General features: G+C 38.7%; 1 protein-coding gene across 3 annotated transcripts in view; it reads right to left on the bottom strand.

Annotated features, from left to right (window-relative positions):
• LOC126416653 (uncharacterized) overlaps window positions 1-26,367 on the bottom strand; it is a 132,910-nt gene that overhangs the window by 61,898 nt on the left and 44,645 nt on the right. For all 3 annotated transcript variants that reach the window (XM_050084451.1, XM_050084449.1, XM_050084450.1), the window contains exons 2-3: window positions 23,214-23,385; window positions 10,142-10,187 (exon numbers count right to left, since the gene is read on the bottom strand). In XM_050084451.1, the coding sequence (XP_049940408.1) occupies window positions 10,142-10,187; window positions 23,214-23,330 (163 nt within the window). In that variant the 5' untranslated portion in view covers window positions 23,331-23,385. The remainder of the gene's footprint in view (window positions 1-10,141; window positions 10,188-23,213; window positions 23,386-26,367) is intronic.

Here is a 26,367-nt window from a genome sequence, read left to right as displayed (position 1 = left end):
AAGAATATGAGAAACAGTTAAAGAATCATCAGTACTCAAAAATAAAGTAAAATACGGTTGTATAAAAACATTCTGTATACATGTTTTTTGCTTGTGAAAACTTCTGCTATTATTCATACTTGTTTTCAGTTTGTTTCAGGTATCCTTGAAACTGTAGTGACTTGTTAAAGTGAGCTGGAAGAAGGAAGAGCCTGGAGTTAATTCTGCAATTATCGCTATACAGCTTTCAGCTTAGAAAGAAAGGGTATATCTGGTTACTTTAATCTAAATAGTTCACAAATAGTTTAACTCCTCCTGCATATCTGGGAATGTGTGTAGATTTAGATTCAAGAAGAGCAGGGAATGAAAGAGTAAAGATTCAAGAATAAATTTTATGAAACTAAAAATAGCCTTATTGTTTCATAAAAACAAAATAATAATCAAGATAAAGGAAGACTATGCAAAAGTGTACATTTTTTGCACATATATGAAATCAAAATGTGCTGCTGGATAACATTCAGAACTATGTTACTACAAATCTGTGAACAGCGACAAGTTTTCATCGTCTACTGTAATGTTCAGATGGTGACTGAGGCTTTACAGCTCAAGCATGTCCCATTCTTTGATGGTGGGCCTCCTTGAGGTCACCTAGCATGTGAAGAGGGTTCTTATGACAATGGACTGCACATTTCAACTGCTCACTATATGCTCATTTGAGTTCTTGTCAAAACATTCCACTCAGTTGACTTCTACCACCTGAAGAAAGGTGTCTGTAAGGTGCGTGTGGCATGTTTGTGCATTATTGTCTTGAATGACACATCACTCAAACATTGACCATAGAGCTAGGTAAAAGGCTAGTTGATCCTACCCTGATGCTGCACAGCACTTAAAGTACCCTCGACAGTAATAAGAGGTGTCCAAAATCTTCAGCTTTCTTCTGAATTTGTGAGACTGCAGGCCTGAGCTGTGCTTTGGTACCTGGCCATCTCCAGACTCTTCTATGATTATTGACAGGTGTGAGACAAATACTCCATGTGTTGGGAAAGAGAACCCAATGCCATGGATCAATGTTCCATTACACATGTTTGTTCAAGTATCTTCTCACACAAAGTGATGCTGAGAAGTTTGTATTGTTGGTTGTGATAGACGCCTAGAGCCCAAATTCACTGTGTGGAGATGATTACATGTGGTCTGATGGAATCCAATACACTGACTTTCCTTCAAAGAGGCAGAAAGCAGCTATGTTTAATTCTCCATGGGGTGCTTATAAGCCTTAATTTGTAGTTGACTGCCATCAGCAGGTGTTGTTGACTGTAGGCCACCATTGTGAGGCAGATGTTCAATGCACTATGTCTCAAAATAGCCACCAAATGTTTGAATGTTTGCTGTTGTGTACATCAATTAGCTAGGGAACTTCCAATGCTGATAATCCTTCTTGCCATAATGTGACAATGCACATATGGTCTGAACCTCGGCCTGAGAAAATTCTCGTCCTATGAAAAATTGTTAACTCGGTCGAAGGTTTCTTCCAGCCACACACTGACGAACCTGGAGTGGCAATAAAAGACAGCTAGAGAAAAGCCAAAGTTTTAAATCATTCATGCAGGAGGATTGCACAAACATACCATTCTTTGGCTGTCATCCAGACTCCTGCATTGAGGACATAGAAACAGGCCTCCCTGGTGTAGAGAAGTAACTGAAGAAGTTGAAAACAAATAAGTCACCAAGTCCAGATGGCTCCTAATTTGGTTTTGCAGAGTAATCAGAAGCATTAGCCCCTTATTTAGCTTGCATTTATCATGAACTTGTCACATACCACAAAGTCCCAAGGGACTGGAAAAAATGCAGATGGCTGCTGTATATAAGAAGGGTAAAAGAACAGGCCCACAAAATTACAGACCAATACCCTTCACGATGATTGGCTGCAGAATTATTGAACATATTCTCAGTTTCAATACAATTAATTTTCTTGAGACGGAAGAGCTTCTGTCAACAAATCAGTAAGGATTTAGAAAGCATCATCACTCTTGCGAAATTCAGCTTGTCCTTTTCATACATGGTATCTTGCACACCATGGATGAAGGGCACAAGGCAGAACCCATATTCCTAGATTTCCAGAAAGCATTTAACACAATGGCCTGCTGCAGACTGTTAACCAAGGTATGAGTGTACAGACAAAGTTACAGATTGTGAGTGATGTTGGGACTTCCTAAGTAATAGAACTCAGTATTTTGTCCTCATCAGTGAGTGTTCAGAGGCAAGGGTATCGTCATGAGTGCCCCAGGGAAGTGTGATAGGACCAATCTTATTCTCTTGATTCATTAATTATCTGACAGTCAGGGCGAGCAGCAATCTGCAGCAGTTTGCTGACGACGCTGTGGTGTATGGGAAGGTGCCATTGCTGAGTGATTCTAGGGGAATACAAGATGACCGAGACAAAAGTTCTAGCTAGTGTAATGAATGGCAGCTAGCTCTAAATGTAGAAACGTGTAAGGTAATACAGACAAGTAGCAAAAGCAATCCCATAATGTGGCAGCTAGCTCTAAATGTAGAAACGTGTAAGATAATAGAGACAAGTAGGAAAAGCAATCCCATAATGTTCTAATACAGCTTTAGCAGTTTGCTACTTGACACAGTCAGGTTGACTAAATGTCTAGGTGTAACACTGCAAAGTGATATGAAATGGAATGAGCATGTAAGGATCATAGTGGGAAGGCAGATGGTCAACTTCAGTTTACTGGGAGAGTTTTAGGGAAGTGTGGTTCATCTGTAATGGAGACTGCATATAGAACACTAGTGTAATCCATGCTTGAATACTGCTTGAGTGTTTGGGATCCCACCACATTGGATTAAAGGAAGAGATCGAAGCAATTCGTATGTTACATTTGTTACCAGCAGGTTCGATCAACAAGAAAATGTTAAGGAGATGCTTCAGGATCTCAAATGGAAATTCCTGCAGGGACAGCAGCTTTCTTTTTGAGGAATGCTACTGAGAAGATTTAGAGAATTGGAATTTGCGGATGACTGTAGAATGATACTATTGTTGCCTATGTACATTTCACACAAGGATCATGAAGTTATCCTTAGTTAGGGCTCTTACAGAGGCATACAAACAGTCGTTTTTCCCTCGCTCAGTTTATGAATGGAAAAGAAAAGGAAAAGGCTAGTAGTGGTACAAGGTACAGGCATGATGCTGTGATATGATCCTTTGCGACATGCTCTCTGACTGAAAAGTGTATACAAGCAGCAATCTCGAGATTGGAGAGACAGTGTATGCTGCTGAACTGTATTCAGAATGAGTGTTTACTTCTTTCTGCATTACAATGGTGGTTGAGTAAAATGATTTCCAATGGTCAAAAAGGCACTGAGGAAGAAGTTTCAAATCAAAAAATTACAAACTATCAAACTAGAAAGAGTGGTGCAGAACTGTTTTGAGAAGTTTATATAACTCTGGCCTCTAGGTATGTTAAATCACAGATTATAATACTATCCAGGGACTAACAAAATAGTTACTTCTTAATATCATCCATCTTATGAATTTGAGGTAATGGGTGTAAGTAAATCATTACGTTTATTTAACATACAACCAATTAAATAGTGAAAATCGACACAATGTGTTTCAAGAGTCCTGCTCTCATCAACTGGCTGTCCATAACTAAATCATTAAACAGATTTAACGGATCTCAATTATCATTGCTCATGGGTAAAAAAAGGTGCATGTGGTTACTACATTCCTGCTCTAAGGTGAAGACAATTTTCTCATGGAAATCATTAAATTTTCTGATTTTGTCAAAAGAGGATGTTTTAAAATTTAGCATTTCTGAAATATATGAGATTATTTATTGCGAACAATATATTGGTGACATACTCTTGCTTATGGATGGAACTGAAGATGACACTGACAAAATTCTCAGAGAACTTGAGTCCTATAACCAAATTGACTTCACAGTAGAGCATGAAAGTAGTAACTGCATCCAATTATCCAATTTTTGGACCTAGAAGTAATTAGGAATGATAATTTGCATGTATTAATGTCTTCAGAAAGCCTACTGCAACATATAGAGAGAGTCCAAATGAATCATGCCACCCCACGAATACACCCCTGCTCAAAAATTAAGGATAATGCTGATATATGGTGAAACAATGCTCTGATGGGCAGTTTGCACATTTAAATCATCTTGGAGTATGACCATGTGGCGCATTTGATCTGTGGTTGTCGCACGGTGGTGCTGGCAGCAGTCCACATACGCAGAGGTGTGTTGGTGCATGTCAGAGTACGGTGCAGCGAGGAAGTGTGCAGACGTTTTCAGACATGCTAATGGTGACTGTGTGTTGAGAATGGCTCAAAGAACACATTGATGACATTATGAGGGGTAGAATACTAGGGTGACTGGAGGCTGGTCAAACACAGTAGGTCATAGCACGGGCCCTCCGTGTGCCACTAACTGTGATCTCAAGAATATGGCAACGATTCCAGCAGACAGGAAACATGTCCAGGTGCTACAGTACGGGACGTCCACAGTGTAAAACACCACAAGAAGACCGATATCTCACCATCAGTGCCCGCAGATGGCTACAGAGTACTGCAGGTAGCCTTGCTCAGGACCTTACCGCAGCCACTGGAACAGTTGTCTCCAGACACATAGTCTACAGACGACTGAACAGACATGGTTTATTCGCCCAGAGACCTGCAAGGTGCATTCCACTGACCCCTGGTCACAGGAGAGCCCGTAAAACCAGGTGTCAAGAACACAGTACATGGTCATTGGAACAGTGGTACCACGTTATGTTCATGGATGAGTCCAGGTATAGCCTGAATAGTGATTCTCGCTGGGTTTTCAACTGGCATGAACCAAGAACCTGATACCAACCCCTTAATGTCCTTGAAAGGGACCTGTATGGAGATCGTGGTTTGATGGTGTGGGATGGGATTGTGATTGGTGCACTTACACCCCTGCATGTGTTTGACAGAGGAACTATAACAGGTCAGGTGTATCAGGACGTCATTTTTGCACCAGTATGTTCACCTTTTCAGGGGTGGGTCCCACCTTCCTCCTGATGGATGATAACGCACAGCCCCACCGAGCTGCCATCGTGGAGGATTACCTCGAAACAGAAGATATCAGGCAAATGGAGCGGCCTGCCTGTTCTCCAGACCTAAACCCCATCGAGCACATCTGGGATGCTCTCGGTCAGCGTATCGCTCATGTCTTCAAACCCCTAGGACACTTCAGGAGCTCCAACAGCCACTGGTGCAAGAATGGGAGGCTATACCCCAGAAGCCGCTCGACCACCTGATCCAGAGTATGCCAACTCACTGTGCAGCCTGTGTATGTGTGCATGGTGATCATATCCCACATTGATGTCAGGGTACATGCGCAGGAAACTGTGCCATTTTGTAGCACATGTGTTTCAGGACTGTTTTCTTAACTTATCACCGATACCATGGACTTACAGATCTGTGTTGTATGTGTTCCCTATGTGCCTATGCTATTAGCACCAATTTTGTGTAGTGCCACGTTGTGTAGCACCACATTCTGCAATTATCCTTAATTTATGAGCATGAGTGTATATAAAGAAGTTGCACTCATAAGTTTTGTGCACAGTGGGGCAAATATGCCAACAGATGCAGAGGAGAAACTGAGTTTAATATAAAATATAGACGAGTCAAAAATTAGTAAGCAAAAGCAGTGAATAACAGTTACAATATAGGTATGGTGAATCAACTTATGGAAAACTAGGAGAAGAGGATATAAGTGGAAGAAGCCAATGATAAGAGAACGATTGTCACTGTGCCATATTAAGGTAAAATCTCAGAGAAATAAGGTAATCTATTCAAAGAGAACAATATAAAGCTAGCATTACAAGAGAGAAAGTTACCAATATACAGTTTAAAACATGATATTGAGAAGTGGAAGAGTAAATTAGAACATTTGGGTGTCTAAGGTACAATGTTCATCTCGTGATAAAAGATGCAATGGGCAGAGTGGGAGAACATTTTCAATGATGTATGAAGAATACAGAGATGCTTTTAGGCTGGATTATTATGACAAATCAGTAGTAGCAAAGCAACCCACTAAAAGATACTTATGTATATTGAGAGATACCATAGGCAGAGAAGAAGGGAAAAAAGCTTAAGTTTCTTGAAGGACTCAAAATAACAATCCACCAGGACAGATATTGTAGTGTGCTTAATGTACAACTGGGATACAGTCACAATGGATTCCTTAAGCGTTTCATGGATCTTTATGAAAAAAATATCAGAAATTTTTCAGGAACTGTTATTAACCATTTGCCGTTGTCTTTGAATTAGGAGGCACTATCAGTTACTCAATGCATTAATGTGTCACTGTGCACTTGTGTCTCTGTAGAAACTCAGAATGAGATTTTCACTCTGCAGTGGAATGTGCGCTGATATGAAACTTTCCTGGCACATTAAAACCGTGTGCCCGACCAAGTTTTTGTAGAAACTGTTTGGTAAGTCACCTGGAAAGACAACAGACAGATACAGCCAGGAACTTGCTGAAGACTGGTGAGCGCTATGGGAATCAAACAATAGTGTGATTCACCTGCACAGATGCAAATGGATCAACATAAATGTAAAATGAGGACTTTTTGTCTTAACTGTTTTGCTTCACGACTGAGCTGTGTGGCTTGCAAGTGATACATCGATTTGCACATTTGTGTTATCTTTTCCCCTGCACACTGAGTCTTGGTAGCAGCACCACCTGCACACAGCTGCGAGGTGCGGCTCCAAGCCTCGGGCAGTTAGGAATGGACAATGGTTATCAGTGGACGTCTCCTGCCTGCTACAACATCTGGGCTGGCTTCAGCATAAGTTGGCAGCACGTACAACAAGAGCTGCAGAGGTGTTCCTGTGTGGCCATATTGCCGTGGTTAAGTGTGGATGTGCATCGGGGCCTGCCTGCATCTTTCCTGGGAAGTGGCTCATGTAACCCACCAGATAGTATATTTTTACCTCAATAGTCGCTAATGGCTGGTTCTTTTCTCAAGTGACTGTGGTGAGAGTGTAATGTTGCATGTGCAACGTATTTCTGATATATTGTCTCACCTTGTAAGCCCTTTGTCTTTGCAGTCTCTAATGTGACCACGTGTCACAGCTGGCTGTCTTGTGCCTAATCTAAACTGAACTTAATGTGCTAAACTATGGTGGTGAGCTGCCTGTTGTCATTGGGTTAATTTGTTGAATTAATGACTGCTCCTGATTTGCCTTGTTATTGCATTTGCTATCCTGTGAATGATTTAAAGTTTCTAACAGCTATAAAAGAGTCAGGCTAGACAATACCAGTGAGGGTATGTTTTGAAATTAAAGATTGTTTGATAAACCAAAGAGTGGTTATTGTTCACGCAGGTTTAAATCTGTGTTATACATGATGAATTCTACCCAGAGTTCTGGTTGTTTTACCTTATAGTGTTGGTTTTTAAGTGGCAAGGGTGAATTTGTGTGTTTTAATGTAATGTTTGCCGTAAATTTTTGAATTTGGCCTTGTGTTGGATACATGCTTTGGCTTGCAGGTGGGCGGTCTGGTTTATTTATTCATGCCATTAGCCCATTCCACTGTGTTTGTGTACTCATGTCATTACTGCCTGCCAGTTAGTTGTTTGTATAACTGGCTGCCACATGGCTGTACTGGCTAACACTTGCGTGCATTCCCATCCTGGATTTTCTTAGATACCCACCAAAGCCTGATAAATCTGTTGTTTTGTTATGTATGTCTGTAACTGAATGTGATCCATTGTGTTGCCACTTGCTTATGCCCAATCTTAGTCTGTTACAGTTGTGGCTTCTTGGATCTCTGCAGACAGGAGTCTGTTATGTGTGGTGCCATCACAGTATCTTGCCTGGAGACGAGGCTGATTGGGCTACCTAACTGGTGGGCCTGTAGCCTAAATTGGTATATCTTGTGAAATTATCCTGTAACTTGTTTAAAAAATTCAATAGCAGTAATTGAGGCCTGAAAGGGCAAATTAATATGTCTTCATCTCATTATGCTTGGCTTATTGATGGTAGCATTGAATGTTTGGATAATTTGTTTATTCAATACTCTGGACTGGAAAATTATAAGAGTTGAAGTCTTCTATTTTAGGTAAATTAGTGCTTTAATTCATTTAGACATTATAGTAGTTTGCCTTTGAGACTGACTGCTTCTAGTGTTACCATTTATTAATCATTGTATTATTTCTGTATCTGCACTTCAGGTAAATTTTGAAGGAGTTGCATTTGATTGTCTTGCAGGAGCAAAATCATTTTTAAATTGATCCTGTATAACTTGGTTGTAGGCATATGGAAATTAGCAACTATTTGGCCCCGCTGTTTTGATGTATTTAATTATTTTATTGTTCTATCATATATTTGTTTTTAAAATTTTAGAGGACCTTTAATTATTTGTACAGAGAGAGCATTCATTATTTGAGCCCCTGTAGTTAAGTGCAGTCTCAGCATGACTATGGTCTGCCTGTAAATTTTCCTTGCAATCTGAATTTAATATTTTACAGTAATTTTGGCATAAATGAGCCGACTTAGTACCATTGTTCACTTTCCCCGAAGGGTGAGATCAGTTGTTGAAATTGCTGTATGAAATTTCTTATTTATTGTCATCATTATAACCAATAAAACAGAGTGATTCTTAATCGAGTTCTGAACTTAAATAAAGAGTGTATAGCTATGGATGCTGCTGCCCCTATATGTTACTGGGTTCCCCTTTCCACTCTACAGCTTTTTGCACTACATCTTCCATTGTTTTAGATCATAAAGATGTTATCAGTGACTACTATGTGATTCTTATTCTTTATGTCCCACTGGTAGTGGTTTTGTTTCATGACTTCTGTTCTGCATGTTGGGGTGTATCTGTTTAATGATTTTGGAATGGGCAGCAACATGGTGAGAGCATGACCCTTGAAATACATTGCTGTTTATTTTCAGCGTTTAATGTGATTTCACGCTACAGAGATATAGAAAAAATACCTATGACTATTACTACTATTACTTTTACAATTGAAAGCCAACAATAATTGCAGGTGACATTTAAAATCCTTGCAGGCAACATTTAAAATCCTTTAGTTAGATGATTGCTGGAGTTGTGTTCTCATCTGTGATCAAAAATATTCAGTGGACAATGACTATGGATACAGGCTGTGGTACCATGTTAGTATCTGACATGCAGACAAGACAAAATCTTGCTTTATAAGACAGTATATGAACCAATGATATGTGGAAGTGCTCTAAAATGAAAGGATACATGGTTGGAAATCATCTGTACATTCTGCTGCTATACTGACTATTTCTCAATTATGAACAGAGATTGTAAGAAATCATATTGATGCACTCATAAACTCTAGCAGTGTATATTATTGGAGAATGAGCCTTTGGTTGGCAGCCACTAGAAATGTATCATTTGATGGTCATCTGTATGTTAAAAATCTGGATGCACAGGTGATCAATACATTGAATTATTCAATTATTTGTAATTTTCTGTCATGACCATTTACAAAATTAGAATCTACAGACACAATTATATATTAATGTGGATTACAAAGAGGTATCCAGATGACAGACCTCACATGCCGAGATGTCTTTATATCACACTGCAGAATGTGTGATTGCTCAACAACAGTCCAATATGTGTCTGTCTTAAATAACACAGAATAATTTGAAACCACTATATGCTTTATAAGTGATTAGACTGTTCTAACATCTGACAGATTGCCAGATACTTGAAGAACTTTATCATTATCTGAATGTTTAACTAATGCCACACAACCACTCATGTGTTTCCGCAGTAGCCCTAGAGTTAGCCAGATCTCAGGGGTTGCTGGGTTTTCCAAAATGATTTGCTTGCTTCTCTGAGTTCCATTTCTCTTGACCATTGTTGGATGCATCTCTCTGGTATGCAGTGCCTTGACCTCTATGACTATTTCTGGGTCGCACTTGTTTTTTCTTCTATAAAAACATGGGTCCCTCTCATGACACTACTCCATAAAGCCACTGCCAATATATATATAATGGTTGACACTATTATAGCCCTTGCTAGTTTTAAGCCTCTTCATTTATTCAAATCAATCAAAAAACTTTTTGCAAAGTAGTGAATATATGTAACATCTGTTTTTTATTTATATGAATAATATCAAATGAAGTACTCACGAACTACATTTTCTGATTTTCTTAATGAACAGGAATGTGTTATCTCCTGAAATAGAGAGAGAAACCATTATTAGAACTAGTAAAACTTTCACAAAATATTTATCATCAAATTTATGTAGGTGCATTCAAAAAAATGATGATTACCTACCTACTACATGAGAATACTAACAGTGAATAACATATATAAACAGTTTTATTTGTATGTTGTCCAAATTAATTGATCCATTCTCTAATGGGTTAATCTGGATGCTTCACATACATATTACACATGATGCTGTAAGCTATAGTTTATAATTTTGACATAATTGTTGCTGTTATACTAAACTTAATTTAAAATATGTTTACACACACACACACACACACAAACACACACACACACACTCAAATGAATTAAACAAGAAAAGAAAATGCAATCAATTTGGCACAATTAAAGAAGCAATTTGTATTTTACAAAATGAAAAGTTACTTTAGCAGAAAGCAAAAGAAAATTAGATGAATGGAAAATGTTTTTGAGGATAACAAAAGCACCCAAGATTATTATGGGAAAAAAGTGCAAGTTTTAGTAATAGGATCCAGTGAACATTACCCCAAATAAAGTGATTCGCCTGGATTCTGCAACAGGCAGATAAACTGAAATCGTTTATTAATTTTGTTAAGTTCCTTCAGCTAAGAATTAAGATCACACCCTCAACACATGCTATGACTGGTAGTGTGGTTCAGTATGTTCCACATATAAAAACTGTCTTGAGTTTAGCCTTGTACAGAAGTGAAACATGGATGATAAACCAAAAAATTACAGGCCAATAATCTTAACATCAGTTGTCTGCAAAATTCTTGAACATGTTCTCAGTTTGAATATAATAAATTTCCTTGAGATGGAAAAGCTTGTCAACAAATGAGCGCGAATTTAGAAAGTATCATTCATGCAAAACTAAGTGTGCTCTTTCCTCTCATGATAACCTGTAAATATGGACGAAGTGCAACAGTTAGATTCCATATTCCTAGATTTCCAAAAAACTTTTGACAAGTTGCTCCAATGAAGACTGTTAGAGAAGGTATGAGCATATGGAATAGATTCCCAGATATGGTATTGACTTGAAGACTTCTTAAGTAATAGTACCCAGTACATTGTCCTTGATAGCGAATGTTCATCAGAGACAAGGGTATCATCAGTAGTGCTCCAGGAAGTGTGGTAGGACCACTCTTATTCTCTGCATACATAAATGATGTGGTGGAGAGGTTGGAATGAGCACATAAGGATGGTAGTAGGAGAGATGAATGGTTCACTTTGGTTTGTTGGGAGAATTTTGGGAATGTGTGGTTCAGTAGTAAAGGAGATCACATATAGAACACTAGTGTGGCCTATTCTTGAGTAACAGTCAGGTCATATTACAATAAAACATTGAAGCAATTCAGAAGTGGAATGCCACATTTATTATTGGTAGAATCAATCAACACATGAACATTATGGAAATGCTTTGTGACCTTAAATAGGAATCTCTGGAGAGATGACAAGGTTTTGTGAAAACTTTAGAGAACCAGCATTTGAAGCTGACTGCAGACCTATTCTATTGCCACCAAGATACTTTTTGTATAAGGATCACTAAGACAAGAGAATTTAGCGCTTGTATGGAAGCACAGAGATAATCATTTTTCCATTGTGCTATTTATGAATTGTGAATTGTGGTTTATTTGTCTCATAATATACATAATCTAAATATTTTGATTCCAGTACAGAAGACTCATCAAAATTACAGTAAAATTTCACCTTGAACACAGAACAGCTGATGTTAACAAACAGCATAATAATAATAAAATTTATTTGTTGTTGTTGTGGTCTTCAGTCCTGAGACTGGTTTCATGCAGCTCTCCATGCTACTCTATCCTGTGCAAGCTTCTTCATCTCCCAGTACCTACTGCAACCTACATCCTTCTGTATCTGTTTAGTGTATTCATCTCTTGGTCTCCCTCTATGATTTTTACCCTCCATGCTGCCCTCCAATACTAAATTGATGATCCTTGATGCCTCAGATCATGTCCTACCAACCGATCCCTCCTTCTAGTCAAGTTGTGCCACAAACTTCTCTTCTCCGCAATCCTATTCAATACCTCCTCCTTAGTTGTATGATCTACCCAGCTAATCTTCAGCATTCTTCTGTAGCACCACATTTCGAAAGCTTCTATTCTCTTCTTGTCTAAACTATTTATCGTCCATGTTTCACTTCCACACGTGGCTACACTCCATACAAATACTTTCAGAAACAACTTCCTCACACTTAAATCTATACTAGATGTTAACAAATTTCTCTTCTTCTGAAACGCTTTCCTTGCCATTGACAATCTACATTTTATATCCTTTCTACTTGGCCATCATTAGTTCTTTTGCTCCCCAAATAGAAAACTCCTTTACTACTTTAAGTGTCTCATTTCCTAATCTATTTCCCTCAGCATCACCCGATTTTATTTGACTACATTCCATTATCCTCGTTTTGCTTTTGTTGATGTTCATCTTATATCCTCCTTTCAAGACACTATCCATTCCGTTCAACTGCTGTTCTAAGTCCTTTGCTGTCTCTGACAGGATTACAATGTCATCGGCGAACCTCAAAGTTTTTATTTCTTCTCCGTGGATTTTAATACGTATTCCAAATTTTTCTTTTGTTTCCTTCACTGCTTGCTCAATATACAGATTTAATAACATTGGGGAGAGGCTACAACCCTGTCTCATTCCCTTCCCAACCACTGCTTCCCTTTTATGCTCCTCGACTCTTATAACTGACATATGGTTTCTGTACAAATTGTAAATAGCCTTTCGCTCCCTGTATTTTACACCTGCCACCTTTAGAATTTGAAAGAGAGTATTCCAGTCAACATTGTCAAAAGCTTTCTCTAAGTCTACAAATGCTAGAAACGTAGGTTTGCCTTTCCTTGATCTTTCTTCTAAGATAAGTCGCAAGGTCAGTATTGCCTCACGTGTTCTAATATTTCTGTGGAAACCAAACTGATCTTCCCCTAGGTCGGCTTCCACCAGCTTTTCCATTCATCTGTAAGGAATTCGCGTTAGTATTTTGCAGCTGTGACTTATTAAACTGATAGTTCGGTAGTTTTCACATCTGTCAACACCTGCTTCCTTTGGGATTGGAATTATTATATTCTTCTTGAAGTCTGAGGGTACTTCGCCTGTCTCATACATCTTGCTCACCAGATGGTAGAGTTTTGTCAGGACTGGCACTCCCAAGGTCGTCAGTAGTTCTAATGGAATGTTGTCTACTCCCGGGGCCTTGTTTCGCCTCACGTCTTTCAGTGCTCTGTCAAACTCTTAACGCAGTATCGTATCTCCCATTTCATCTTCATCTACATTCTCTTCCATTTCTATAATATTGTCCTCAAGTACATCGCCCTTGTATAGACCCTCTATATACTCCTTCCACCTTTCTGCTTTCCCTTCTTTGCTTAGTACTGGGTTTCCATCTGAGCTCTTGATATTCATACAAGTGGTTCTCTTTTCTCCAAAGGTCTCTTTAATTTTCCTGTAGGCAGTATCTATCTTACTCCCAGTGAGATAAGCCTCTACATCCTTGCATTTGTCCTCTAGCCATCCCTGCTTAGCCATTTTGCACTTCCTGTCGATCTCATTTTTGAGACGTTTGTATTCCTTTTTGCCTGCTTCATTTACTGCGTTTTTGTGTTTCCTCCTTTCATCAATTAAATTCAGTATTTCTTCTGTTACCCAAGGATTTCTACTAGCCCTCATCTTTTTACCTACTTGATCCTCTGCTGCCTTCACTACTTCATCCCTCAGAGCTACCCATTCTTCTTCTACTGTACTTCTTTCCCCCATTGTTGTCAATTGTTCCCTTATGCTCTCCCTGAAACTCTGTAAAATCTCTGGTTTAGTCTGTTTATCCAGGTCCCATCTCCTTAAATTCCCACCTTTTTGCAGTTTCTTCAGTTTTAATCTACAGTTCATAACCAACAGATTGTGGTCAGAGTCCACATCTGCCCCTGGAAATGTCTTACAATTTAAAACCTGGTTCCTAAATATCTGTTTTATCATTATATAATCTATCTGAAACCTGTCAGTATCTCCAGGCTTCTTCCATGTATACAACCTTCTTTTATGATTCTTGAACAAAGTGTTAGCTATGATTAAGTTGTGCTCTGTGCAAAATTCTACCAGGTGGCTTCCTCTTTCATTTCTTAGCCCCAATCCATATTCACCTACTACGTTTCCTTCTCTCCCTTTTCCTACTATTGAATTCCAGTCCCCCATGAGTATTAAATTTTCATCTCACTTCACTATCTGAATAATTTCTTTTATTTCATCATACATTTCTTCAATTTCTTTGTCATCTGCAGAGCTAGTTGGCATATAAACTTGAACTACTGTAGTAGGCATGCGTTTTGTGTCTATCTTGGCCACTATAAGGCGTTCACTATGCTGTTTGTAGTAGCTTATCTGCACTCCTATTTTTTTATTCATTATTAAACCGACTCCTGCATTACCCCTATTTGATTTTGTATTTATAACCCTGTATTCGCCTGACTAAAAGTCTTGTTCCTCCTGCCACCAAACTTAACTAATTCCTACTATATCTAATTTTAAACTATCCATTTCCCTTTTTAAATTTTCTAACCTACCTGCTCGATTAAGGGATCTGACATTCCACGCTTCGATCCGTAGAACGCCAGTTTTCTTTCTCCTGATAACGACGTCCTCTTGAGTAGTCCCCGCCCGGATATCTGAATGGGGGACTATTTTACATCTGCAATATTTTACCCAAGAGGATGCCATCACCATTTAACCATACAGTAAAGCTACATGCCCTCGGGAAAAATTACGGCTGTAGTTTCCCCTTCCTTTCAGCTGTTCGCAGTACCAGCACAGCAAGGCCGTTTTGGTTAGTGTTACAAGGCGAGATCAGTCAATCATCCAGACTGTTGCCCCTGCAACTACTGAAAAGGCTGCTGCCCCTCTTCAGGAACCACATGTTTGTCTGGCCTCTCAACAGATACCCCTCCATTGTGGTTGCACCTACGTTACGGCTATCTGTATCGCTGAGGCACGCAAGCCTCCCCACCAACGGCAAGGTCCATGGTTCTTGGGTGGGGGGACAATTTATTTATACATACATAAATACATGTATACAATTTATTTATATATACATAAATATAATCTAACACTTAGTTACCTCTTGCTCAAATTATCATTTCATCCTGTATGAATTCTTCTATTGAATGGTAGCATTTCTTCCACAGAATCTGCTGTAGCTTTGTTTTTCTTCTGTCTTCATATTAAATATGTTTTTGTCCATTAACTTGTTACACATTGTCATCCCTATATACTGTGGAGTCTGTGTATATAATTTCAGCTGGTGTGTGGGTAGCATAAATTATTTTTATTTTTAATATTTTATGTCTGGTTGAAATGATTATCCTCAAGTAATTATTGTCTGCAGTGTAGGAAGATTGTAATTTCATAAATGTATATGGAGGGAACTGTTGGGATTTGTAGTTTCCAAAATAATGAGCAACAAGACTCTGTTTGCTGTGCTGTACATGTGTAACTGACAATTTTCTTTTGCAGTTTCATTATTCAAGATACACTATTTGAAACACCCCAGAAAGTTATACCATACCTAATAACAGATTCAAAATAACTATGACAAGTGAATTTTTGTGTACTCAAGTCAGTGGAATTTGCTAGTATTTGCATTGCAAATGGAAAACTGCACTGTTTATTTGATAGGAAGTCAGTACGTGTATTCCAGCTTGTTCTTGTCTACATTCAGTCATAGGAATTTGAATGTGTCAACTTTTTCCGTAAGTTGATTTTTATGTTGTATTTTAAGTTCTACACATCTTGAATGATTGGTCTCGAAATGTACTATCTTGCTGGAGTGCAAAGCGATTTATTTTACTCTGATACTCTAACATCTGACTTTGCCACATTTAAGAATTTTCATTTAAACGCTCTGAGATTTCAGCTGGATTTACAATGAAGTTACCATCTACTTTAATCCTAGATGTTTCATTACTACTAACTTTAACACCTAACTCTGATTTGACAATGGACCATCTTGTTTTTGTCTTACTTTTATGTTGTACAATGAATTTATTGTTTGCCATTTGTTTGACAGCCTTCACAACTTTTTTAAATATAGCTTTATAATGATGAACATACTCAGTAAAATGTCTGTTTTTACCATATTTCAGTTTATTGTGGAGACCAACATGAAAGGAAATCTCTGTGCTTTGCATTTTTCATAAAGTGACCCTTGTCTTCAAATGTGATGTTTGCCAAGCAACAAAGGATACGATACAGCCCAATGTAGCAGTTTAGTAACTTTTCCAATAATACTGCTTTCTGCACAGGCATATAAATTCATATCAGGTCTCCTGCACTGTATCTCACTGGCCAGCGCTTCACATTATAGTACTTTTGGTTGTTCTATTGGACGTACAAGGCCTGTTTGTGAGCCCACTGCCTTGCTTCTTCAGTCCTTGTGATGTGCTGTTTCACATAGTCATCCTGATTGCAATGGGAACAGAATATCCATTCTCGTCTTGGCCTTGTGATGATGGAGCAGAAAGAATGGTGTAGAGACTGAATACTTACTTTCCTGTGTTGTATGTGAATATCATGATCGGCAGCTTGTATCCCAATCTCTCTGTTCAGCAGCAATGTATATCGAGAGCATATCTGCCAACATCTTATTAAATTGTTCTGTGAGGCGATTAGTCTGTGTATGGTAAGCAGTTGTCATCCTGTGGGTGATGTTGCAATGTGAACTTACCTCTGATACTAGTCTCAACTGCAAAACTTTTCCACAACCAAAGATCATCACATGGGGAGCAACAAGTTTCAAAATGAAGTCTTCTACAAGGGAAACTTCAATTTCCAGAGCTTTGGCAGTCAGTACAGCTTTGGTGAGACCATAGTGGGTGAGACAGTCAGTACAGACAATAGTCCGTAGATTCTTTCTTTTTTACTTCAGAAACCTCCCCAAGAGGTTGATTCTGGTATTGTGGAATGACACCACTGCAGGCAGGATTAGTACTAGATGTCCCAGAGGTAACTGTGGTAGGTGCTTCCCTCACTGGCAGTCCTTACAGTGATTCACATGGTGTCTAATGGACCATTAGAGACTTGGCCAATGATACATGTGTCTGATTCTATCTAGAGTCTTCATGAATCCCTGGGGACTGGATGTCAAAGCATCATGAGAATACTACACGATAGCTGGCCATACAATGAGACAGAATGACGAGCAAACACTTCCATGCTATTGGATCATAGTTCCACTTTTACTGTGTTCTGTTTATTAACTGGAATCTTCCTTTCATAAATTCCTCCTTATTCAAGGCTTCTATGGTTTATAGCAGTGCTGGATCTTCACTCTGTTCAGCAGCAATATCATTTAATGTAGCAATGACCGAGATTCCATTCTCACCATTCTTGTGTTTGCACCTGCTTTTGTATACCACTCTGAAGCCTTAGTGCTCATCTTTCTCATCAACCCAGTGAATCCTTCAGGCTTGTCAGCCAAATAAAACGATGGTCCATCAAAATGGTATGACCAGAACTTGTTGATGGCCCAAACAACTGGCACTTTTCACAATTGCAGAATAACTCAACTCAGAATGGAAGAGCACTATCCACCTTTTTTTCTGAATTGGGTCTAGCAATGTATCTATTGCACAAACACTAGCATCATTGTGAAGTTCTGTCTCATCATTCTTGTAATACAATGCTAGGAAAGATCTTTCTTTTATCTTCTTCCATGAAAATCCATCTCCCTGCAGTTGTTCCTGCAAGGGACATGCTCTGGTGCAGAAGCCCTTTATCAAGTACCAGTAGTATCGTCACATTCTGAGAAAACTTCTGACATCATGAATGTGCCAAGGAGTCAGAAAATCTGTGACTGCTCTTTTTTTCTTTGGACCAGGACAGACTCCATTGCCATATCCTACCACCACAAGATGTTTATTTCTTGGTTGGTGAAGAGACATTTTCTGATGCAGGAAAAGACCTGCAGTCTTAAACACATTAACATGATTGTCAGGTGGCATAGGTGCTTTTTAAATGTCTTAAAAGAAGTGACAGTGTTAGCCAGATAGCAAAGACACATAATTTATTTAAGGAATTGAACAGGTTGTCCATCATATGTTTGAATGTGGTAGGCATGCTATGCTGTCAAGAGTTATGAAGGCAGTCTTTTCCTGGTCAACTTTGATTTGCCAATAGACTGTTTGCATGCCCATAGTTGAGAAAGTCTTTGCTCTTTTCACACAGTCTAAAACATTATCAATGTGCTGCAATGATTAGGCATCTTTTTTCTGACCTTTCTCAGTCATCGGTAATCAAAGCAGAAAGTGCTGTGTGACAACCTTCTTCACATGTACCACAGGAAAGGATCATAGGCTCTCTGAAAGTTCAATGGTGTTATCTTGCAGCATCTTCTCCAATATCTCCCGAATTATCCATCGTTTGGCGACACTTAATATGAGAGTTGGCTAGTTGGTGGATGATCCCCAGTGTTGACAAAGTATTATACCATGGGCCCCTTAGTTAGTCTTTTCTTCACCCTAAAACTGCCACAGAATGGCTGTCACTCACCAATGCTGTTCTTTGGCCTGGCTAGATCCTATTTACAGTTCAATAGTGGTTCCTCTACTGTGTTGTCTGTAATGGTAGCGGAGCATGATTCTTCACCAGTGCCACTAATCTATTCTTCATCAGTGACACTACGCTACCCTTCCTGAACTGGGCAGCTGTCTGTACATACAGAACTTTAGTGGTGAGTTATGGATGTTTTGAAAGTTAGTGATCAAAAATTGTCCTTGACCACTTCCAATACTTATAATTGTCACTGTCATGTAGATTTCTTTTCTGAGCCTGAGAATTTTTTTTGTAATGAACAAAAGCTTAAAAGTTTAACTGAGCATTTCAACTACTTCTTGTCTCATTGATGATGGTGGGATAACAATCTAGAGCAGTCTTTGTTATTTGTGTTTATTTGAATAGCTTCACCAATCTGGAGCTCTGATCTGACACATTCTATGACTGCTTGTGATGCCTGCAAGAAGTCACATCTAAGAACAACATTATGATTACATTCTGTCTGATAAGATATTCTTGCAGTACATGTTTCTGTCAGCTGGATGTATTTCTCATTTGTGATTTTCAGTACAATCACTTTGATATTATGTAACACGGTCTTCATTAACTGATGATGATAAATATTCAAAATTATGGAAAAGGAAGCACCTGAGTCATTAGTGCCTGCACAGGTTTGGCATTTGATCGTCATGTCAGTGAGATTTCCTGATGTCTCTGTGACTGTCATGCATGGAGTATTTGCTTCTGTTGTGGTCTCACCTCCATAGATGGTCATCTTGCTTAGTTCTTCTGAAGTCAGTGGCTAGGTGAGTGGCTGGTACCTCTATCTGACAATGAGAAATGGATACAGCAAATTGGAGAGTGATCTCGTCCAGGGTATGGTGATGGCCTTTGCCCCACAGGTCAACTATAACGATCTGAAGTTGCCTGGCATGAACAGAACTATTGTGGCATAGTAGTCACTGAAAATTTGCCTTCTTTCTCTGCTCTAGTGTACAACATGTCTAGAGTGTCCATAGTGGGAACACACTAGCAAGCTGTCCTCTTTCCTCCAAATGGCTGTTCTTCTACAGGGCATTATATGTGGAATCAGAGTCAGTTGTAACCACATTGGTTGGGTACTGGGTTGTTGTCTGATCACCATACCCTGGACAAGATCACTCTCCAATGTGCTGTATCCATTCCTCATTGTCAGATAGAGATAATGTTGTACCTCTTCTCTCACTGTGTGGCATATGAGATGGTCTTCCACAACTGCCATAGGACTTTTACGAGTTGTTCATATTTCTTTTGTCCAATTCATTTCTGTTGCATTTCCTCAGAAGAGCTTGGTATATGTCTTCTGCAACTCCTCTTATCAAGTGTGTGATTTTTCAGCTAATCATATTTGTATTCACAATGTGGCATAGGAGCAAAACATTATGTAGGACTGTGTTGTTTCCCTATGTCAATGGGCTCTGTTCTTCAATTGTTCTTCCACTAAGCAGAGTTGCTGCTGAATGTCAGCAAACATTGTCTTCGGCTTAGCCTGGAATTTATACCAGCTTTTTTCTTCATTGTTCTTGAACCATTGCTGAGCTATGCCAACAAAGTGAAAGTAGACATTTGCCATACACATCACGCCATCCCACTTTTTGAATTTGGAAACTCAGTTGAATCCCTTCCGCTATTTCCTCAAGCCCTGGCCAGCATCTCCAGAGAAAGCTGATGGATTTCTGTTGTGCAGCTGACTCACTTCTGGCTTGGAATCCACTGATCTCCTGAATATACGGACCATGGGATGATGTAAGCTGGTACTCCAGTTCCTGTTCACGTAGGTGATGGTTTTTATGTTGCCTGATTGGAGTAACAGTGATGTGAGTAACAGCGATGTAGATGTTTTGAAGTACCTGGCACCTCTATTAAACAATGACACTTTGTAACCACACTTAAGTCCAAATCCAAAATGTAACTCCAAGCACTAAAAGCAGGTTTATTACAAACATCAACGTAGAGCCAGAACAGACCAAACTCCTGCATGGAGAGTTCAGCTATCCACACAAAGATCAAATATTCAGAATACTAGTGTTTATACAAACATTAAATATTCCAGAATATACAAACACAAGATATTTCCAGAACATTTCAGAAATGATAAATCCTAAATAACTAATAATCATTGGTTTTCAAGTTTGAGCTGGCAACCCACAGCACGGCAAAGCCACAATGCATGCACCACGGCTCATGGCAATATTACGGATGGGAACTGAATTGGAAGCCTGCAAGATCATTGCCAAAACAGCAAATTTCCTTCTTGGAAAGGGTACTAATATCATGTATTTATATTCAGCAAGGAAAATTGCCTTATAAAGTCATCCATTAATTTATGTAAACTTCCATATTTTTTGTAAAATTAGAAAACATTTTACTTTCTGTAGATGTAGATTTGTGGGCATGGTTGTTAACAAACTGGGCACCACAAATTGATGTCATTCCCACATATCTAAGACAAAGCATGTCTCTTGCTGGTTGCAAATATTAAGCAGTACTAAAACCTCCTGAGAATCTTTTTTATGTTAGTCATACATACAATATGTGATCATACACTTAATATAAATACAAACCTAAATTTGCAAGCTACATTTGTCTTTCAAACACAGCTTAGATTACTATTAGGCTAAATTTCCTTTCACTTCTTTCTTCTCCTCCCTCAAAAAGTATCTATTTTTGTGGTGTTTCACTCTATTTTCAGTTTCCTTTGTTTTCCTTCAATTGGCTATTTTTCATCTCTCTTTAAAATTTATTTCCACTTGGAACTCATCAACTCATTTTTCTTCTTGTGGCTTTACAGTCCCCTACCTTGTTGCATAAACAAACGCCTTGTTCTCATTCCGTCAAGCACAGCAGGATCTTCCTGGATTTTAAAATACTGCTAACTATTTTCACATCATACCAAAGTATCTCTTTATATTGTAGGAAAATGTACAACAGAATAAGGCAGTAAAATTGAAGACACTATATTCAAACTGAATGCTCTCATTCATTATAATATAAATTTTTAGGACTTCACGAAGTCAGAAAACTAACTGAGATACCCCACACAGGTAAATTGTGTGGAAGACTACTATGTATACTTATGTACTGCACAAACTGAGGAGCAGTGTCAGTATAAAACTCCTATTATATGCATATTTGACATTCTTCTACACCCACCTGAATTATGAACTACTACTACTAAAGAATAATTTTGTAGGTCCAAAATTAGTGTTTAATATGTGAAAGAAAGCATCAAATGGTTTGCAGAATCTGGCCTACTTGAATAACATAACCCTTATTTCAGACAACATACTATAATGACAGTAAAAAGAAAACTGTATAACCTAAGGAGATCAGACATGACAATAAATCAAGAAGTGGACATACAATTAACAAACTTTATGCTAGGCTGGCAAAACCACATAACAGCTACAAATATCTTGGTCTTGTCTACTTCAAAGAATTACTTGTAAAAGCCTACATAGTAATAGCAAATTTAAAACTGTCATTGTAAAACAGATGAAAAGTAGAGGATTTTACTTGGCTCTACAGTTCCAGGAGTGTGTGAAAAATGACCCATGTTTCTTATAGGAATGAACTAAAAAAGAAAAGGAAAAACCAGACTGTATTACATAACCATAAGTCATCCTGTATATCTGTTTTATTCCTGTCTTGTACTACCTGTCGTTTACCCAGCTGGCTAGAGTGGCTGGAGATAACAGTCATGTGTGTATGAGGTGTACCTCCTTGTGTGTGGGTGTTGCCATTTCTTTTCTGAAGACAGCTTTGGCCGAAAGCTTGGTGTGTAACAGTCTTTCCACTGTGCCTGCCTGCAGCTCAACATATCATCTTTACAGTGAGTGGCAATCTGTCCTTTTCATAATTGTTGATATTCCAACCTGGGCTTTCCATTGTTTATTGTTATAATCATTTACCTAATTATACAGTGTATTTATATTTTTTATTAGTTTCTTGAACTTATTAACATTTACCTAATTATTTAGTTGTATGAGTCCAGTTGCATGTAAAAATGCTCAATAGTGACTAATCATTTGTGTTTGTAAGTTATTTTCTGGCTGCTCTCATTCTGCCTCTGCCCTACTGCTCAGTTCCTGTAATTTTTCAGACACAATTGACTGCACTTTCTGTTTCTCCTTCCCACATTTAATCTCTCCATTTGCTAATTATACACTAACTTTCATTTCAATAGACTAACAGTCACTCTACACAATTACCCTGCCATCTCATCAGTTGAGAAATAATCAACTAATTTATTTGGTATGTACCACCCACCTCCCATGATATATTACTAAAAAAATCACATAATTAAAATTATGTCTATTCTATTTCAACTTTTTAATTACCTGTTAGTTTATAACTAAAATGGAGGAGCTTTTCTTATCTTATTTTAATTTTGTTTGATATTTAACTTACATTCTTTATTCTCTGCCCATAAGACGTGTAGCAGTCAGGCTGAGGTGGAAGTGATGACACCAACAGAACGACAACCAAAAGGTGTGCAAGCACCAAGAAGATTCTCTCCCAAAGCATTTTATATCTGCTTTCATTTCTTCATTCTGGTGTCTTGCTGAAATATAGTAGTGTCCTGAAAAAAATTGAAAATGGTTAATGTTGTGACAGTACCACGAGATTTAAAAGTGCCGCTACGTCAGTACGCGAACACAGCGATAGAGGCGCTCCGCAGCTCAGCTGAGCGCGGGAGCGCCACCTAGCTATGAACGGCGCTGGCCGCATGTCACGGCACGGCAGTTGAGTGAGAGATACGGAGTTGGTAGTATGAAACTCACTATTGTTTCTATGCTTGTATATCCACGCAAATTATTAGTGAATTAAAGGTTATAACAGTTAACACAATCAAGAGTGAGACAGGAAAGTAACCATGGAAAAAAGAAAGAAATTTAGTAAATGTTCTAATGTTACTGGTCACTTATAATGAAAACTGGGAATAAAACTGAAAATAAATAAAATTATCTTTGACTTTGCAAGTCAGTATCAAGTAGATACCAATAGGGATACATGGAAGAATCAAAGAAACTGGTACACCTGCCTAATATTGTATGCAGAAATGCCACAACATGATATGGGATGGACTCGACTAATGTCTTAAGTAGTCCTGGAGGGAACTGACACCATGAATCCTACAGGACTGTCATACATCTGTAAGAGTATAAACAGCACGTTGCAAGGCATCCCAGATATGCTCAATAATGTTCATGTCTGGGGAGTTTGATGGCCAGCAGAACAGTTGCACTTCTGCCATGTTGAACGATTCTCTTCAGTCGTCATTGATCCTGTTTTCGCAGGATCTTGTTCCGACCGTAGCGATGTCAGAGATTTGATGTTTTACCGGATTCCTCATATTCAAGGTACACTCGTGAAATGGTCGTATGGGAAAATCCCCACTTCATCGCTACCTTGGAGATGCTGTATCACATTGCCTGTGCGAATATAACATCACGTTCAAACTCACTTGAATCTTGATAACTTGTCATTGTAGCAGCAGTAACTGATCTAACAACTGCACCAGACACTTGTCTATAGAGGCATTGCCGACAATAGTGTCGTATTCTGTCTGTTTATACGTCTCTGTATTTGAAGACGCATGCCTATACCAGTTTCTCTGGCGCTTCAGTGTATATGAAGCAGGTATTACGCTACTTCTTCAGCTGTCTTAGTTTTCAAAGGCCGTAGGTTGACGAACTCCATTAAACGATCTTGATACACCATTATGAATTTATATTCGCCATTCCTGTGTGACAGCCATTCTCTCACACCCTCTTCACATCCTCAGTTCATTTCCAAACTCACCACTGGTTTCACAACAATGCCTTTTTTATTGAGGTTTTTTATTTAACTTTAAATACAACAATACAACTTCATGCATAAAATTTTTTATTTAACTTGCAATACTTTAAGCATACATATTCATTCTCCATGGCCTCTTTCTACTGTGAGTTTTATGCTGAACAATTGATCATTGATACAAAATACGGAATATTTGTTTCTCTTGGTTTTAATTATACAATTAATATCTCTTCATCACTAATTTTTAAAATATGATAATGTTTTAATCGTCTGAATCCAAAGGTGTGCTGCACTTACTTTTAGCTCAAATCACTTCGGAAATTATTTTGGAGTACTTTTACTGAGAAAAATGAAACAACTGTCTTCTCGTTTACTTGCAATTAGGCTAATGCACATAAGTTTAAAAAAAAAAAAAAAAAAAAAACTTAGTTCACGTAGTATCCATTCAGTGTAAGTTAGGGAATCGGATAAAAAAATAAAATTTAAGAAAACGTTCCATGCACCAGCGAATCTTGCACGACGCCGACAAACAACAGTGTTCCGGGAGTATAACAAATGAACACCATGTGACCTAAGTAGTGGGAGGAAAAAGGATTTGGCAACATAATATCGCCTCTCTGTCACCATCAGCTTCTTGTTTCGACCTCCACCAAAGCATATCTGTATCTGTTGACATGCACCTGTCTGTATGCATAAGAATATATCCAAATATTATGCCTTTCACCAATGTATTTTATATATGTTTACGTTCAACAAATAAAGTTGGCATTCTACAACCTGGTAACATATTTATCTTATTCATCTATAGTACTGTAAATAGCATAAATAAATATGCTCGTGTTTTAACCAGTTAATAAATGTTAAACTGTCTGTGCTACATCCTCAACCCACATACACACCACTTTAATGTTTAAGCCTTTCAAATGTTAGTCTGCTCATTCCCTCCCGTCATTGGTCGCAGTGGTAAGTTCCCAGCTTCAACGGCTAAAAGTAGATCAGATTTTCCCGATCTGTGTGTCACTACATTTTAATGCCTGACATAGTCCCACATATAGCCTTATAATAAACGTATTTTATTTTTTAACATGAGCTGCAATAGTTTATTATACAGTCTGAGATAGTCTGTGCAAGTCAGCAACCACATCAGGGAGCCCCCGACAGCTCTACTTCCTAGAAATTCAAGCGATGATAAAAGAACTTAACAGTAGTTACTATTCGCACCTAGTGGAAACGAGATTAAGAACCTCCTGGTCACTAGGTCAGCTTCAGGCCATACGCGGCTGAGGCAGGTATGTACTTTTCGGGCTTGCGACAATGTGCTAGCCCGCAGCAACTAATGTCAGTGAAAATTGTGGTTCTTTTCAGTATTTAGAAGAACATGTAGTATAGCATAGTCGATAAGGTAGGTACATAAGTTCCGAGTTCAGGCCTGACCGACCGCCGTGTCATCCTTTGCCAATGCCGTCACTGGAGGGCCATGTGGTCAGCACACCACTCTCACAGTCATTGCTGGGTTTCTTTCCTTTGGAACCATTGCTAATCGGTCTAGTAGCTGTCGCCAGCTTGTCTGCATCCCACATTACACGCATCAAGGAGATGTTCCCCTGGAAGGTGACGGATTTGCGTCCTCTCATCGGTATGATGATGAAGGTATCACGATTCAGCCACTGCACCAACGTCCAATGCCAATGGTCATGTGCATATTTCAGTCATAGCTGGTTAATATTGTTAATATTGGCACATGCGTGGGTGGTTGGCTGCG

Source organism: Schistocerca serialis, chromosome 8, assembly GCF_023864345.2.
Source record: "Schistocerca serialis cubense isolate TAMUIC-IGC-003099 chromosome 8, iqSchSeri2.2, whole genome shotgun sequence".
In the NCBI taxonomy this organism is placed as follows: Eukaryota; Metazoa; Arthropoda; class Insecta; order Orthoptera; family Acrididae; genus Schistocerca; species Schistocerca serialis.
The sequence above is the reverse complement of the archived record's forward strand: the minus strand, read 5'-3'. Positions and strand labels throughout refer to the sequence as shown.